General features: G+C 42.7%; 1 protein-coding gene across 2 annotated transcripts; it reads left to right on the forward strand.

Annotated features, from left to right (window-relative positions):
- Window positions 1-228: 228 nt before the first annotated feature.
- LOC123753973 (uncharacterized) lies at window positions 229-13691 on the forward strand. 2 transcript variants are annotated; one of them, XR_011223414.1, is made up of 5 exons: window positions 229-376; window positions 6985-7060; window positions 7607-7783; window positions 8145-12535; window positions 12701-13691. XR_011223414.1 is itself a non-coding variant. In XM_045736013.2 (4 exons), the coding sequence occupies exons 2-4, from the start codon at window positions 6988-6990 to the stop codon at window positions 8351-8353; spliced, it is 459 nt and encodes a 152-aa protein (XP_045591969.1). In that variant the 5' UTR covers window positions 229-376; window positions 6985-6987; the 3' UTR covers window positions 8354-13691. The 2 variants fall into 2 exon arrangements, 1 of the variants encoding a protein (XP_045591969.1); XM_045736013.2 differs by having other exon boundaries at window positions 8145-13691.
- The last annotated feature ends 2001 nt before the right edge of the window (window positions 13692-15692 follow it).

The raw sequence follows: 15692 nt of genomic DNA on the forward strand, positions 1-15692 counted from the left end.
ATTAGCAAGTTCGCACAGTATTCGATGAGATCGAAGGCACGGATTGCACTGCCAGGCATACGATGTCTACCTAGTAATCATCTCTCATTGCTAAATAAGAATTTAAATACCCATTGAAGGATAAATTTCTGACCTTAAGGGACGACACTTGTGATATAAACCAAGCTTAAGGTTTATAAATGTGTAGATTTAGAGTTGGAGGAGAACAGTGAGAGTAGGGAGCGTAGGGAGAGGATGGGCACCTGGAGTGGTCGGGGGCTGCGCAGAAGCCTGAGGACCTGAGGGAGTCCAGTCTTTCCTGAGAGAGCAGTGTGAAAGATCTCAGTGCCATGGGATAAGTCTTACTTCATCGACCTTTACCGCAAGACAACACACAGTGAGAGTTTGCATGCTGGCGTAATATAAAGACGAGGGGGGATCAAGGGAGGTCTGGGTGTTGACGGAGGTGCAGGAGAGGCGATGGCTATGTTTTGCCAGCTTGACAGAATAAACGCTCGTAGGGCGTTAGGGCTGACGGTCTACCCATGAAACCTCACGCCAGGCGAGCAAGATATTAGGCACACTCCCTACATAGTTCCAAGGATCGAATTAAGGAGTGCCAATACGTGGTGCCAGTGAACTAAAGTGACGTCCTAAAGGGGTGCCATCGAGTGACATCCTATATTTGCTGCTTGGGTAGTGACGTCCTACATGGTGCCAGGGAGTTAATGGCACCCCTACACACGGTGCTAGGCAATGGCACCCCTACACAGGATGCTAGGCAGTGACACCCTACACACACGGTGCTAGGCAGTGACACCCTACACACATGGGGCTAGGCAGTGACACCCTACACACATGGGGCTAGGCAGTGACACCCTACACACATGGGGCTAGGCAGTGACACCCTACACACATGGGGCTAGGCAGTGACACCCTACACACGGTGCTAGGCAGTGACACCCTACACACACGGTGCTAGGCAGTGACACCCTACACACACGGTGCTAGGCAGTGACACCCTACACACACGGTGCTAGGCAGTGACACCCTACACACACGGTGCTAGGCAGTGACACCCTACACACGGTGCTAGGCAGTGACACCCTACACACTGTGCTAGGCAGTGACACCCTACACACGGTGCTAGGCAGTGACACCCTACACACGGTGCTAGGCAGTGACACCCTACACACACGGTGCTAGGCAGTGACACCCTACACACGGTGCTAGGCAGTGACACCCTACACACGGTGCTAGGCAGTGACACCCTACACACGGTGCTAGGCAGTGACACCCTACACACACACAGGGCTAGGCAGTGACACCCTACACACACACAGGGCTAGGCAGTGACACCCTACACATACGGTGCTAGGCAGTGACACCCTACACACACACACACGGGGCTAGGCAGTGACACCCTACACACACGGTGCTAGGCAGTGACACCCTACACACACACACGGTGCTAGGCAGTGACACCCTACACACACACGGGGCTAGGCAGTGACACCCTACACACGGTGTGTCTGTTTACCCAACAGTAAAATGGGTACCCAGGTTGTTAAACGATATATATTATATATATATATATATTATATATATATATATATATATATATATATATATATATATATATATATATATATATATATATATATATATATATATATATATATATATATTATTAAATATGACCGAAAAAGTAAGATTAATAATTCTAACACGAATTTTCTCAATCTTTCGTACATTACGCTTCACTGTTTAATTCTTTCAATTCTTTAAGATTAATTCTCCAAAATTCATTTTTATTTCTAGTCTGACGCGACACGGGCGCGTTTCGTAAAACTTATTACATTTTCAAAGACTTTAGTTCACAAATACACGACTGATTAGAACTTACGTATCTCCAATTTTATATCTACATTTGAGTGAGGTGGGAGGGGTGATGTGGCATTAACACAAGACAGAACAAGAGGGGATATTAATAGGGTATTAAAAGTATCAACACAAGACAGAACACAAACAATGGGTATTGAATAGAAGTGTTTGTAGAAAGCCTATTGGTCCATATTTCTTGATGCTTCTATATTGGAGCGGAGTCTTGAGGTGGGTAGAATATAGTTGTGCAATAATTGGCTGTTGATTGCTGGTGTTGACTTCTTGATGTGTAGTGCCTCGCAAACGTCAAGCCGCCTGCTATCGCTGTATCTATCGATGATTTCTGTGTTGTTTACTAGGATTTCTCTGGCGATGGTTTGGTTGTGGAAAGAGATTATATGTTCCTTAATGGAGCCCTGTTGCTTATGCATCGTTAAACGCCTAGAAAGAGATGTTGTTGTCTTGTCTATATACTGGGTTTTTTGGAGCTTACAGTCCCCAAATGGGCATTTGAAGGCATAGACGACGTTAGTCTCTTTTAAAGCGTTCTGTTTTGTGTCTGGAGAGTTTCTCATGAGAAGGCTGGCCGTTTTTCTGGTTTTATAGTAAATCGTCAGTTGTATCCTCTGATTTTTGTCTGTAGGGATAACGTTTCTATTAACAATATCTTTCAGGACCCTTTCCTCCGTTTTATGAGCTGTGGAAAAGAAGTTCCTGTAAAATAGTCTAATAGGGGGTATAGGTGTTGTGTTAGTTGTCTCTTCAGAGGTTGCATGGCTTTTCACTTTCCTTCTTATGATGTCTTCGATGAAACCATTGGAGAAGCCGTTATTGACTAGGACCTGCCTTACCCTACAGGGGTAAGGCAGATACACTAAGATACACTAAGATACACTTAGATACACTTAGTTTCTACACTAAGGAAACAAACATAGGAATGTGCCTAAATGCCAACAGCGACTGCCCTGACTTGCCAAGTCTTCGTCGACTTGCTTCCATTCTGAGCTGTGGCTGAGAGCACGGTCGACATATGCGTTAACAACACTCCTCTTGTACCTGTCAGGGCAGTCGCTGTTGGCATTTAGGCACATTCCTATGTTTGAAGGTAATTAAGCCAGGTCTTTAAGGTTCCATGTACAGTGTTTTCTCTGATATAGCTTGTCATATATAGGAATCTGGCTTTACAGCTAGCGCCCTTTTGACAGGTCAAGACGAGGAAGCATGCTTTGTGCATCAGTTACCAGGGTGATGGAAGCTACCTCAAAGAGGGAAAATGTGGTGTCTACATCCTGGTTATACCTGGTGGATTAAGGTCTGCTGTACTATAAGATAAGGAACCTCTTCAATGTATGTAGTCTAATACTGTAGTTTGATTGGCTGCATATATATTCAATTAATATAAACCCCCCCCCCCTAATGTGTAGAGGATCGATTTGTGAGATTATGAGATTATTGCAGAAATACAGTCCACTCATTATCATACAAATTGCTATCGAAGTATATAAATTAACGTAAATATAAATTCATATAAATTAAATAAATATAAATCTCACAGGTCGGCTCCCACAAAGGTCGCCTGGTTTACTGCCATCTCTCCTAGTGCAGTGACCTCTCCTCGTTCTGTTGTGAAGACCTCCTGGAACCTCTTGTTGAGTTCTTTACACACCTTTTGTCATTCTCTGTATACCTGTCCTCACCCGTTCTAAGTTTCATCACCTATTCTTTCACTGTTTTCTTCTTCTTGATGTGACTATGGAGTAGCTTTGGTTCGGTCTTGGCTTTATTTGTTATATAATTTTCATACTTTTTCTCAGCTTCTTTTCTCTCACTAACATACTCATTCCTGGTTCTCTGGTATCTCTCTCTGCTTTCTGGTGTTACCTTGAGGTTACCTTGAGGTGCTTCCGGGGCTTAGCGTCCCCGCGGCTCGGTCGTCGACCAGGCCTCCAGGTATTCTATTATTTCGGAAATTCCTCCACGCCCTTTTGTCCAGTTCCTTAGCTGAGGAACTGAGGAAATACATGCCCCATTAAACCACGGATTCTTCTTTTGCTTATCAGATTTTTCCTTTTGGGCCGGGATAAAGCTGTTTACTGCCTCCTGACACTTTTGGGTGACATAGTTCATCATGTTTTGTATGGTCTTGGCAGTGAGTTCTGTGTCCCATGGTATATCCCTCAGGAAACTTCTCATCTCCTCATAATTCCCCCTTCCGGTACGCCAGCCCCTTTGTTTCCTAGTTCTTTTTTTTGGGGGGGGGAGATAAATCCTAGCTCTACCAGGAACTCAATGATCAATACACTGTGATCACTAATTCCCAAGGGGGCTTCCAACTTAACTTTCCCGACTAAGTTTTTGTGTCTTTTTGCACTGGTCGACCCGGTCTCTTTGCAAGGCTATATATGTTTGTCTCTGTCTAGCAGCCTAGTGTGAAATATTAAAAATATAATAGATTCCCTTTGGCTTTGAGAAAAGGACAGAACTTGAAAAAGCCTCTGAGGCTGTGGGATGACAATTGAGGGGTCTGATCCTTGACAAGTCTGTCCTTGTCGAGGCCACTACAGTAGGCGTCAAGTAAATTCAGGTAAAATCATATGTAATATGCTGCTATGGGAAGAACAGTATTAGAAAATTTCTGATTATTTTCCTGAGATCAGTGCATAATTTTTCCTATATGAAAATATAGTTTTGAAATGTAAATTCTTCAAATATTTAGCCAGACATATCTTGCGAACAATTCTTAAAAACAGTCATGTGGGATTAGTATGTCACCGTGACACACTTAACTTTTGAATTCTGGCGACCCCAATCAGCATATGCCTCTCCCGTACCCCAGGCCATATCCCTGCGAAGTTGTGAGGCAAGCACCAGGTGTCTGGCCTCCATTCTTAGACAAAAAGACATTCTCATTTATGATGTTTTTTTTAGTCTGCCCAAGGTTAGAAAACAGACCCTTGGGGCAAACCTCATTAAACTTTACAGGGTGACTGGTGGGTGTGGAGGAACTGTCACAGGCGGGTTGGGGTCAGCCCTATTGCCTCCTTTTTAAGAGGAGTCGGACCAAATGTTACCCTTTTTGAAGTCGGCGGGGATGAAATACTCGGTGTCGAGTCTGCAGAGTTCTATATTCATTATACAGAATTCCGATATTGACATGTTGAATGCATGCTCCGGTAGCATGTTTGCATTCACGGGGGAGCTCCCAATACCAATACTTGAATGGCACGATGTTACGGGGTCGACCCGAGCACCACGTACGGTGCGACCCGACCCGACCCGAGCACCACGTACTGTGCGACCCGACCCGAGCACCACGTACGGTGCGACCCGACCCGACCCGAGCACCACGTACGGTGTGACCCGACCCGAGCACCACGTACTGTGCGACCCGACCCGAGCACCACGTACGGTGCGACCCGACCCGACCCGAGCACCACGTACGGTGTGACCCGACCCGAGCACCACGTACTGTGCGACCCGACCCGAGCACCACGTACGGTGCGACCCGACCCGAGCACCACGTACGGTGCGACCCGACCCGAGCACCACGTACGGTGCGACCCGACCCGAGCACCTCGTACGGTGCGACCCGACCCGAGCACCACGTACGGTCCCTGATCGAAAATCTAATGAAGCTAAGATGGAAATAGATTTGTCTAAGTATATGATTACAAACTAATATACCAATTCTGTAACTATCCTAGCTAAAGGAATATTGAGGTTCAGTTCCTTTATACACTGCATACCTGCAACATCCCTTACCCCCCCCCCCCCACCACACAGGATGGATACACGGGCTGAATAATTAAATAAACAATCATGCATATACAAATAAATCCTTCCAGATGGGTGTTTGCCTCCACATAAACAAAAACATGCGCGTACCAGCTACACTGTGAATGGAGGATAAAGGAGGAAGAAAGATGACGGGGAAGAAGAGAGACGAAGGGAAAGGCGAACACAGAGGAAGAGAAGTACTGGATGAAGCAAATATAGTGAAGGAATAGGGGAAAGGAAGAGAACGGAAGAGAAGCACGCGGAGGACGGTAGACGAGGTGAAATGAAATGAGAGAAACGAAAATGGCGATAAGGAAAACAAAGCGAAATTAGGGAATGGAAGTAAAATCCAGAGCGAGAAAACGGAAACAAGAGAAGAACAGCGGCTTCTCAGCGGACTCCCTCGACCGTCACGCCGCGCCCGCCACACTCTCTATAATCTAGTTTAATTGGACAATTCATGACGGCATACTCATGCTGTGGTCGCTGGTGGGAATGTTAGCGATGCAAAATCGGTTTAGTACAAAGTTAAACAATTTATATTTGTGATAAAAATCAAATTTAGGTCATGTGTCATGAACCCCACAACCATCCAATATTGTCATGACCTCCACAACCATCCAATATTGTGTCATGAACCCCACAACCATCCAATATTGTGTCATGAACCCCACAGCCATCCAATAATGTGTCATGAACCCCACAACCATCCAATAATATCATGAACCCCACAACCATCCAATAATGTCATGAACCCCACAACCATCCAATAATGTCATGAACCCCACAACCATCCAATAATGTCATGAACCCCACAACCATCCAATAATGTGTCATGAACCCCACAACCATCCAATAATGTGTCATGAGTCTAACAGTCTCCGTGGTGTAGTGGTAAGACACTCGCCTGGCGTTCCGCGAGCGCTATGTCATGGGTTCGTATCCTGGCCGGGGAGGATTTACTGGGCGCAATTCCTTAACTGTAGCCTCTGTTTAACGCAACAGTAAAATGTGTACTTGGATGAAAAAACGATTCTTCGCGGCAGGGGATCGTATTCCAGGGACCTGCCCGAAACGCTACGCGTACTAGTGGCTGTACAAGAATGTAACAACTCTTGTATATATCTCAAAAAAAAAAAAAGAAAAGAAAAATGAACCCCACAACCATCCAATAATGTGTCATGAACCCCACAAAAAAATCCATGGGCATGAAGAGCAACGTCTAACTCTCCTGTAGACATTAATACAAAAGTTCCACCGCCACCAACACCACAAAGAACATCTCTGCCAATACCTTTTTTTTTTTCCATTTCAATCACTAAATTAATTTTTTTTAATTCACAGAAAATGGCAGTGCTCCGATTTGTTCGTTCCCGGGTGATTGGTGTAGTAGCGGTGGTGTTGCTGCTTGCTGACTTGTGTAAGTGTGCGCTGACTGCGCTTCCACTCCGCGTCCTCTCACTCTTGTATATTATTCTGTCATAGACGAGGTTTCATGACCGACATGTTCCAATAAACAGTAGGTTATGTTTATTGCAATGCTCCCTTTAACAGAGAGGGAGAGACGGAGAGGGAAGAAGGGATGGAATTCGACCCTCTCTACGGAGGAAGGCAAACGTAATTTTAGTCCACAGAGTTGTTCAGTAGTCAGTAACTACACTAATGTCACTGCTTTCAGTTATTGGCAAAGTTCTTAAGACATTATCTCAGTAAATTACATTTTTTGACCAAGAGTTACTGTGTGGTCGACAGTTTGGTCTAAGGAAAGACTGTACTGCTCATCTCTAGCAGAATCTCTCCATTAAGTGGCACCAGTCGCTGCCTGACTGAAATTGCCACTACTGAGTAGCCTTATTGAAAGCAGCTGTGTAGTTGCTCTGGACAGTGCAGCTGCCCTCCCACCACAATCCTGTATGTGGCCTCTCCCACCACTCCCTCTCATGGTTCTGGTCTTCTTCCACTGCAGCACTAGCGAGCGGCATCAGCTGCTACAAGTGCTCCTCCAAGAACGGCAGCGACATCAATTGTGACGACCCTTTCCACCCGGCGCACTCCAAGTTCGAGGATGACTGCCACGTCCCCAAGGAACGCCACATCGGGCAGTTCCCCGCTAACTTCTGCGTCAAGATCGTCGGTACCTCAGGTTAGTCAGCGGCCCATTGAGACCATCCCGACGACCCCTCCAAGTACACCGACGACAGCTACGAATAACCTGACTACCAATACGACTATCCCGACATCGACGACAACCACGACGAAGAAGAAATGAGTTGTTCAAGACTCATATTCGCATGTCTTTCGAATACATTTAATCCATTAGCCCCAGAGGGTTCATAGTAAGGATAAATTATTCCTCTGGTTGCAGCCTAATTCGTGTTTAATACATACGACAACCACACAATATACGACACAACCACACGGCCACAACACAGCCTTACACCACATCTCACCTGAACCACCACGACAAACGATTCTACTAACGCCCAGTTCCCTTCGCCTGGCAGCTGTGACCGGAGAGTCGCTGATGATCAGGACGTGTGTGCTGGAAAACATGGACTCCCAGTGCGGGGTCTTCAAGTTTGGCGGGGAGCAGCTGACTGGCTGCATCCTCACCTGCACCTATGACGGCTGCAACTCCGCTCCCAGGGGGTCTCATCCACGTATTCTCCTCATCCTTACCCCGGTGGCATTTCTCATCCACCTGTTGCGTTGATCATCCGGCCGTTGTCTTCATCATCTAATCACTTTCTTCATCCACAACAATTGTTGATCATCCAACCGCTGTTGGGATCATCCGGCTACTGTCTTGATCATCCTGAACAATTGTTGATCATCTGGCCAGTCTTCATCATCGGGATCCTGTGTTGATAATGAGGCCACTGTGTTGATCTGGGCCTTGTCTTACTGGGACAGTCATCCAAGTGCCAAAGGGACAGTCATCCACCTGTTTCTGGAGTAATTCAAAGCCCATCAGAGCCCAGTTTTAAGAACTCAGTACAGTATTTTAACTTCACGCCACGTTGTTGAGATTTTTCCTGTCATATGAAGCTTGGATAAAAATAATAAATCTGTTGTAAATGTATTGGTAATATTTGATTCTAACACGCAAGGTATGCACACTATCAGACCAATTTTGACCTGCTCTTTTCCATCTATAAAATGGTGCAGAATTGTCTGCATTGCTTTAATATATCAGCATCTGGGCAGCTATTATTTTGCCTTCAACACCACCCACTTTCGCTACAAGAACATCGTGTATAAAATATTGTACGTTAGACATTTTCTTAAATCTTTATAAGTAAAATTTTAATATTTTAAGATGTTTAGATCAACTGAAGCCTGTAAGATATCCTGAATTACATTAAAAAACACTGATCGAATCTGACTAGGCTAGTGCTGCGACCCTGGCGGAAGTAGCCTAGTACCCCTGAAGTCATCCACTGGAAAAAAATCCCGTCACCAAGTGAAGACCAATACCAGTTGAATAAATGAATGACGTTATGAGAAAATATCACATGATGATATTATCAGAGGTGTGGAATAACGACATCTTGACGTCGCTGTCATTCGCTTAATGCCCGTTTTCGTTGCAATCACTATTTTTGTCTATAGCATTGTTTGACCTTTAAAAGAACCTTTATTATTGCATTACTGGTTACCAATGTAAACTGCAATGTTTACAACTGCCATAAATGCGTTAGCAAATAACTGGTTTATACGACCTTCTCATTTTAAATAATCATGATAAATTATACTCCAATTATGTCATGAACCCCACTTCTTGTGATGGCATCCACAAGAAACTTATTATAGCGACGCTATCACCACTTGCAATGAGAAAATCAACTGGAGAAATGAAGGGATTCGAATCTTCAACTTGGGTACTGCAAGCCGAACACCTTACCTCTGGACCACGACATGGTACAAGTTGTATATCCTGGAATTCCACCAAATCTACAGGACGTCTACTGAAGCCAGTTCAGATTTTACATATAACCCTCACACACTCTGGTATAGATAATGGAGTTCTTCCACCATACTACAGTTTAAACCTATTGTCTTATGTATGACCCTCTGTCCTGTGTGACAGTGAATACCAGCATTATCCTCACTTTAATTAGACTTAATTGAAATCCTCAGATTAGGGAAAATTGTAATTAAATTGTCAATGAAGATGTTAATAATAATTCCACCATACGCTCCTGCTTCAGTCTCCAGACGTTCTGTGGATTCAGTGAAATCTCAGGTTTAATCCGCTCTATCACGTCATGGTCCAAGGGTAAGGTACGCGGTTTGACAGTACCCAGATTGAGGGCAAGTAAGAAATGTATATATTTATCGCTCAATGTCCCGTAATATGTTAATTGTTTGTGATGTGTCATTTTTAAAACGATGAATCAACACGCTGTACTGAACGGGGTGAGAATAGCTTGAGCAACCTCATCCCTTTGTGTGTATTTATACCTCGATAAACTTATTTGAATTTGAGGTCGAGGGTTCGATGCTCATTTCTCTAATTGATTTTCTCACCGATATATCACGGTGGGATTTCTTTGTGTCCCCACTTGTGGTGTTAATATTGGGTCTTTTATGCCGGCATGTTAATTGGAAACTTATAAATTTCTCGTGCATATTAGATTTTACTGTTTTTCATTGTAACAGTTAACTTTAGCGTAATGCTAAGTTAGCTCGTAAATGCTGCAGCATTTTCCCGCGTCCAAAATATCAGTCCACCGACTGATAGCCTCAACAACAGCCTTTGTAATTCGTGATTTAAAAACGATGAATCAACTGGTGTTTCAGACGAGCATTACAAACACCATAAATGATGAGGCGCCACGTCAGGTGTGGCGTCACCCAGCTGGCGCCACACCTGACCCAGCTGGCGCCACACCTGACCCAGCTGGCGTCACGTTGAAGCCAACCGCTGAACGATGTTCCCCCTCAAGTGTGTAGCGAGACGTCTCCCTTAGTTGTGTGAAAACGTCTAGAAAATTTCTCTAATTACATCTGGTTGTGTTTCGTAGGAGAGATGATATCTTGAGCAATACCTCACCTGTGGTATCACCAATCTTCTCACCTGTGACAATGTCGGTAGTAACAAAGACCCACAACAACACGCCTGCCACCATTCCCTTGATTTGGTACTCCAATCTAAGAATATCGTCGTGCCGTTAAGTATATCGCCGTCTTTAAATATGTGCACCAAACAGTATAGTTATAAAGCCATTTTAATTTTTTTTTCCACATTTCCGATAAGGTTCTAGTTCTGATACCTTATAGGAATTATTCCCAATGTGTGTTCTTATGTTGACCCTTAAGTCCATCAAAAGCTTAATTGCCATTGAGGAATGTTAGTAAGTTGCCAGCTGTTTTGTTTTGCTTAGAACTGTTGGCAAGTTGAAGTACTTCAGCTCGGTCTTTAATAATAATAATAATAGGATTCTCTGTCTAGGAGGATGAACGATCCTCTTTAATTATAATGACCAGTAACGACACTGACAAGATCGCTATAAAAGTGGTCCACTGATGTTGGTGTATACCCAGTGTACCAGTGTACCACTTGTGAATGTAAGCCTTGAAATGCAGTTTAAGATTGACTGGAATTTTTATTTTAACCCCAGAATGGGGTCTGGACGAATTATCCACAACAATGTACTACTGTACATATTGCAATATGATCACTTACTAGTTCTGGAGCAAGCCTAACTTTAATGTTATCTGCTAGGCTATACGCAACATAATCCAGCCCACACCACAATAAACGGCCTTGGCTGTATCAGTCACAACAATGTTATGATCATCAAGGTATTTCAAGAAGGCCTTTTCATTGTTACACTGACCATCACCAAGAGCTGTGTGACGAGCAACGTCACTCGTACATATCATAGCTGTGTTACCTGTAGGCTTTGGTAGCGTCCGATTTATGTACAGTACATCGTGCATATATATTGTACACTAGGAAATGGCCATTTGTTTTCGTAATTAAAATTGATAACATATACCATCACTCTCGTGTAACCGACTTGGGCTGGACCGTAGAGCGACGGCCTCGCTTCAATCCCCGACAGTCCAAGTGGTTGTGCACCATTCCTCCCCCCCCCTCTCATCCCAAACCCTTATCCTGATCCCTTCCAAGAGCTATATAGTCGTAATGACTTGGGGCTTTCTCCTGATAGTTCCGTTCCCTTCTTGTGGTTTTCTATTAATAGATTAATCCACTTTTATGTAAGTACTGTAAGCCAGTTTCAGTATTATTGTTGTATATTATATACCCAGGTATCTTGGAGGAACTTTCTTGGTAGTTGTGGACGCATGCAACTCCTGTAAATAAATCACATTCATGTCTTATTTTATCATTTTCGAGACTATAATTCATCCTAATATATTATACTTATATGGACACTTCTGATGTCCAAGCATTAAATTTAATTGCCTTTGTTGAGCCGGGTTTGAGTAGCAAGGTGACGAAGGCAATATTTAAGTTCATTAAACAATTAGACAACATTTTTGACGAGTTTCCCCAGTAATGTTACTTTTAGCTACGATGCGTTTAACCGTTTTGGGTCCTCTGGTAGGTTAGGACACTTGAAACCGACCGTTTTCTTCACGTTGGGAAACCTTAGGAGGACGGGCTGATTTGAGAGCGCACCAGAGATTTGTACACTTTAATAACCATTGTCTTTTTCTTAACGTCAAAGTTCGTTTGACTATTCCTAATTGCTGTTGTTATAGATTCAGCTACTTGGAACCCTTGGAACAAGTTCCAAGTAGCACGGGCTATGGTGAGCCCGTAACTTATCTGGCACAGGAGCGGGGCAAATAGCACGGGCCATGGTGAGCCCGTAGTGGACTTACCTGGCACAGGAGCGGTGCCGTCTTGTGTATTCCTAAGGTCGATTGATTGATAAAAATTAAGCCACCCAAAAGGTGGCACGGGCATGAATAGCCCGTAAGTGGTGGCCCTTTTGAGCCATTACCAGTATCAAGAGCTGATACTGGAGATCTGTGGAGGTGCGACTGCACCCTGCGTGACGGGAGATGTCTCCCGTGTCCTAAGGTCTTGTTGGCTCTTTATTTATTCCTTCCCCCCGTTCTATCCCAAAACCTTATCCTGATCCCTTCCCAGTGCTATATAGTCGTAATGGCTTGGCGCTGTCCACTGATAATTCCTTCCTTCCTTTCCTTGTCGTACAACTTGGTGGATGGTGCAGCCTAACTCTCATGTCCACATTTTATCAATTTGCTGCAAAATATTTAGTGCTATTGATATGAGAGTTGTGATGTGCATTATTTTGCCCGTTATGCAACTAGGCTTAATGAAAATAAGATTTATTATTTATAAGATTATTTATAAGATTTATAAGAAAATCCCACATTATGAAAAAATAAGTTTAGTTCTCTTTTTACAATACAGTATTATCATCATTCATATTGTGGGTTTTTTGCTGCATTTCAAGTGTGATATTTGATTTATATTAAATATTTCAGGTTTATGTTACATAATATTTAAAATTTGAAATAATTTAAAGTTTGCAGATACTGTATAAACATTTAATATAATGGTATATTAACTTAAAAATAAAAACCTCTATGTGATCACTATATAACTATTAAAAATGCAATTATTGCATTATAAAACTATTAGACAATAGTTTTGTGTGAATGTTATGTCAGTCTTCACGACACCATGCTCTCTGTAGTGTGTATATTATATTATATATTTTATATTATATTAAATATTATATTATATATTATTATATTATATATTATTATATAATATTATATTTATTATATTATATATTATATATTATATATTATATATGCGTTCTATGGATGCTGTTATGTTGGCAGTCCTTCAGTTTATTCGCTTGTCTCTTGCCCTCAAACTTAGATGAATAACAATATAATTTTTGTATCAGTGTTTCCTAGTTCGTGGGTGTGGTCAGCTGTTTGGGAGTGACTGTGGTCAGTGAGGACAATGTAAATATTTCTGTATGTTGGTTATTGTGGCAAACTCTTGTGTGATTTATACAAAATATACATGACAACCTCTTAGTTTTATTGAATACCATGATCTACTATAATTTCAAGTTACGTTGTTCCTTAGGGAAAGAAAATGAGAAAGACGAGGAGAAAAAAAAAAAAGATTGAGAAAATATATATATAAAAAAAGAGCTTTTCCCCAGTTCAAATACCCGAGAAAGCACTTGACCTCCTTATGAGTCTCAAGAGTGTCCTTACATTGCTTCCGAACATTCTGTTGTATTCGGTTATAAGATGTAGTAAACCTCATGATAATACATCAAGGACAAGCCATTAACACCACAGCAATAACAGTAAATGTACGTTTACCTTATTTTAATTATTTATTTATATATATATATATATATATATATATATATATATATATATATATATATATATATATATATATATATATATATATATATATATATATATACAAGAAGGTACATTGGGATTGTGAGGATACATAGCATAGTAATTACATTCTTGTAAAGCCACTACCTTCACTCAGGTCTTCACTCCCCTGTTATCTACACCGTGTTGATAACCTCCAACAGCTTAAATTTATATATCTTCATTTTCTTGCTCTAAATATTGCATTTTAAAGCAATACAAAAACATAAGAAGTTTTGAAATGATATACATGCATATATGATACAGGGAATTGCGGTCTAAATGTGGATTCTCTCCCAAATAAGCGGTTGGGCACCATTCCTTCCCCCTCCGTTCCATCCCAAATCCTTATCCTGATCCCTTCCCAGTGCTATATAGTCGTAAAGGTTTGGCGCTTTCCCCTGATAACTCCCCCTTCTAAATAAGCTTTGCGAGTACCCGGGAGTTATTGCTTCGTGCCCGGGAGCACATTCACCCGCCGGTGGTGACGGACATAAAGTGAAGAGTAATACAGACTAATATACAGTACGAGTCCCCCCCCCCCCCGCAGGATGACTGGATCGTGTCAAAATTTCAGAATCGTAAAAATTGGGTCCTCTAGTATAGTGGTCTACGTTCTCGACACAATATCAGATTCCGGGTTAGATTTGTAACGTACGATTATGTTACGTTGTTGAGTAGATTAGATACACAGTATTTAGTGGGGTTTTCATATTTATTTAGTAGTCCTGGATACAGCAGTGTCGTAGACGTTGAGACGGAGCTTGGAGCAGAGCAGAGAGCTGAGTGAGGCCGGAGTCGCGGAGCTCTATGTGGGAGAGCGTTGTAGTTCGATGTGGTCCTAGTCTGCTGTCTGTTCTGTGTCGAAGCTGTAGCGTCATGGGGTCGATTAGAACTGCATACGCCGAGTACTACATTCTTGACTGGAAATTGTACTGATGGCTATTCTCATATCGCTTGCTTATATATGGTGACTATACCTCAGCTCCCTCCAATAAGATAGGAGGATGGAAGAACTGTTACCTGTAAATAGGGATAGGATTATAGCTTGTGTAGTTAGTGCTAATTAGTTACGCCATTAAGACGAGATAATGGCGCAAGTATAAGTATAAGGTTTACTCGCTACAGATTCCCAGCCTAGACAGAATTTATTGAGCACGTCTACTTTCACCTAATGCCTCTCTTCACCTAGTAGGAAGTAGGTATACCAAGGTGGCATCCTGGAAAAAGTCAATAGATCCATCTGCGGGTGGTAGATTGGATTCAGGCTTAAAATATATACACAGGCTTTCTGTCTCCAAGAAAACGAGTTGTCTTTAACAACCCATCCTCCTGTTTAAATAGTACCTATTGTGACTGTCGTCAATAGTCAAGTTGGGGCCTGACGGCTGAGTGGACAGTGCTCGGATTTCGTAGTCTTGAGGGTCCAGGTTCGATCCCTGGCGGAGGTGGAAAGGCATGGGCAGAGTTTCTTTCACCTTAATACATCTGTTCACCTAGCAGTAAATAGGTACCCTGGGAGTTAGACAGCTGCAGTGGGCTGCTTCCTGGGGATGTGCGTGTTTGAAAATTAGTATTAAGGACTTGCCTGAAACGCTATGCATGCTAATGGCTGTACAAGAATGTAAGAA

Source organism: Procambarus clarkii, chromosome 6 (assembly GCF_040958095.1).
Source record: "Procambarus clarkii isolate CNS0578487 chromosome 6, FALCON_Pclarkii_2.0, whole genome shotgun sequence".
NCBI lineage: Eukaryota > Metazoa > Arthropoda > Malacostraca > Decapoda > Cambaridae > Procambarus > Procambarus clarkii.

Bases quoted from the DNA above. Each gene is read 5' to 3' on its own strand.
- LOC123753973 (XM_045736013.2), top strand. From the start codon at position 6,988: ATGGCAGTGCTCCGATTTGTTCGTTCCCGGGTGATTGGTGTAGTAGCG. The intron at 7,061-7,606 runs GTAAGTGTGCGC...CTTCCACTGCAG, and splicing joins GTTGCTGCTTGCTGACTTGT to CACTAGCGAGCGGCATCAGC. The intron at 7,784-8,144 runs GTTAGTCAGCGG...TTCGCCTGGCAG, and splicing joins CAAGATCGTCGGTACCTCAG to CTGTGACCGGAGAGTCGCTG.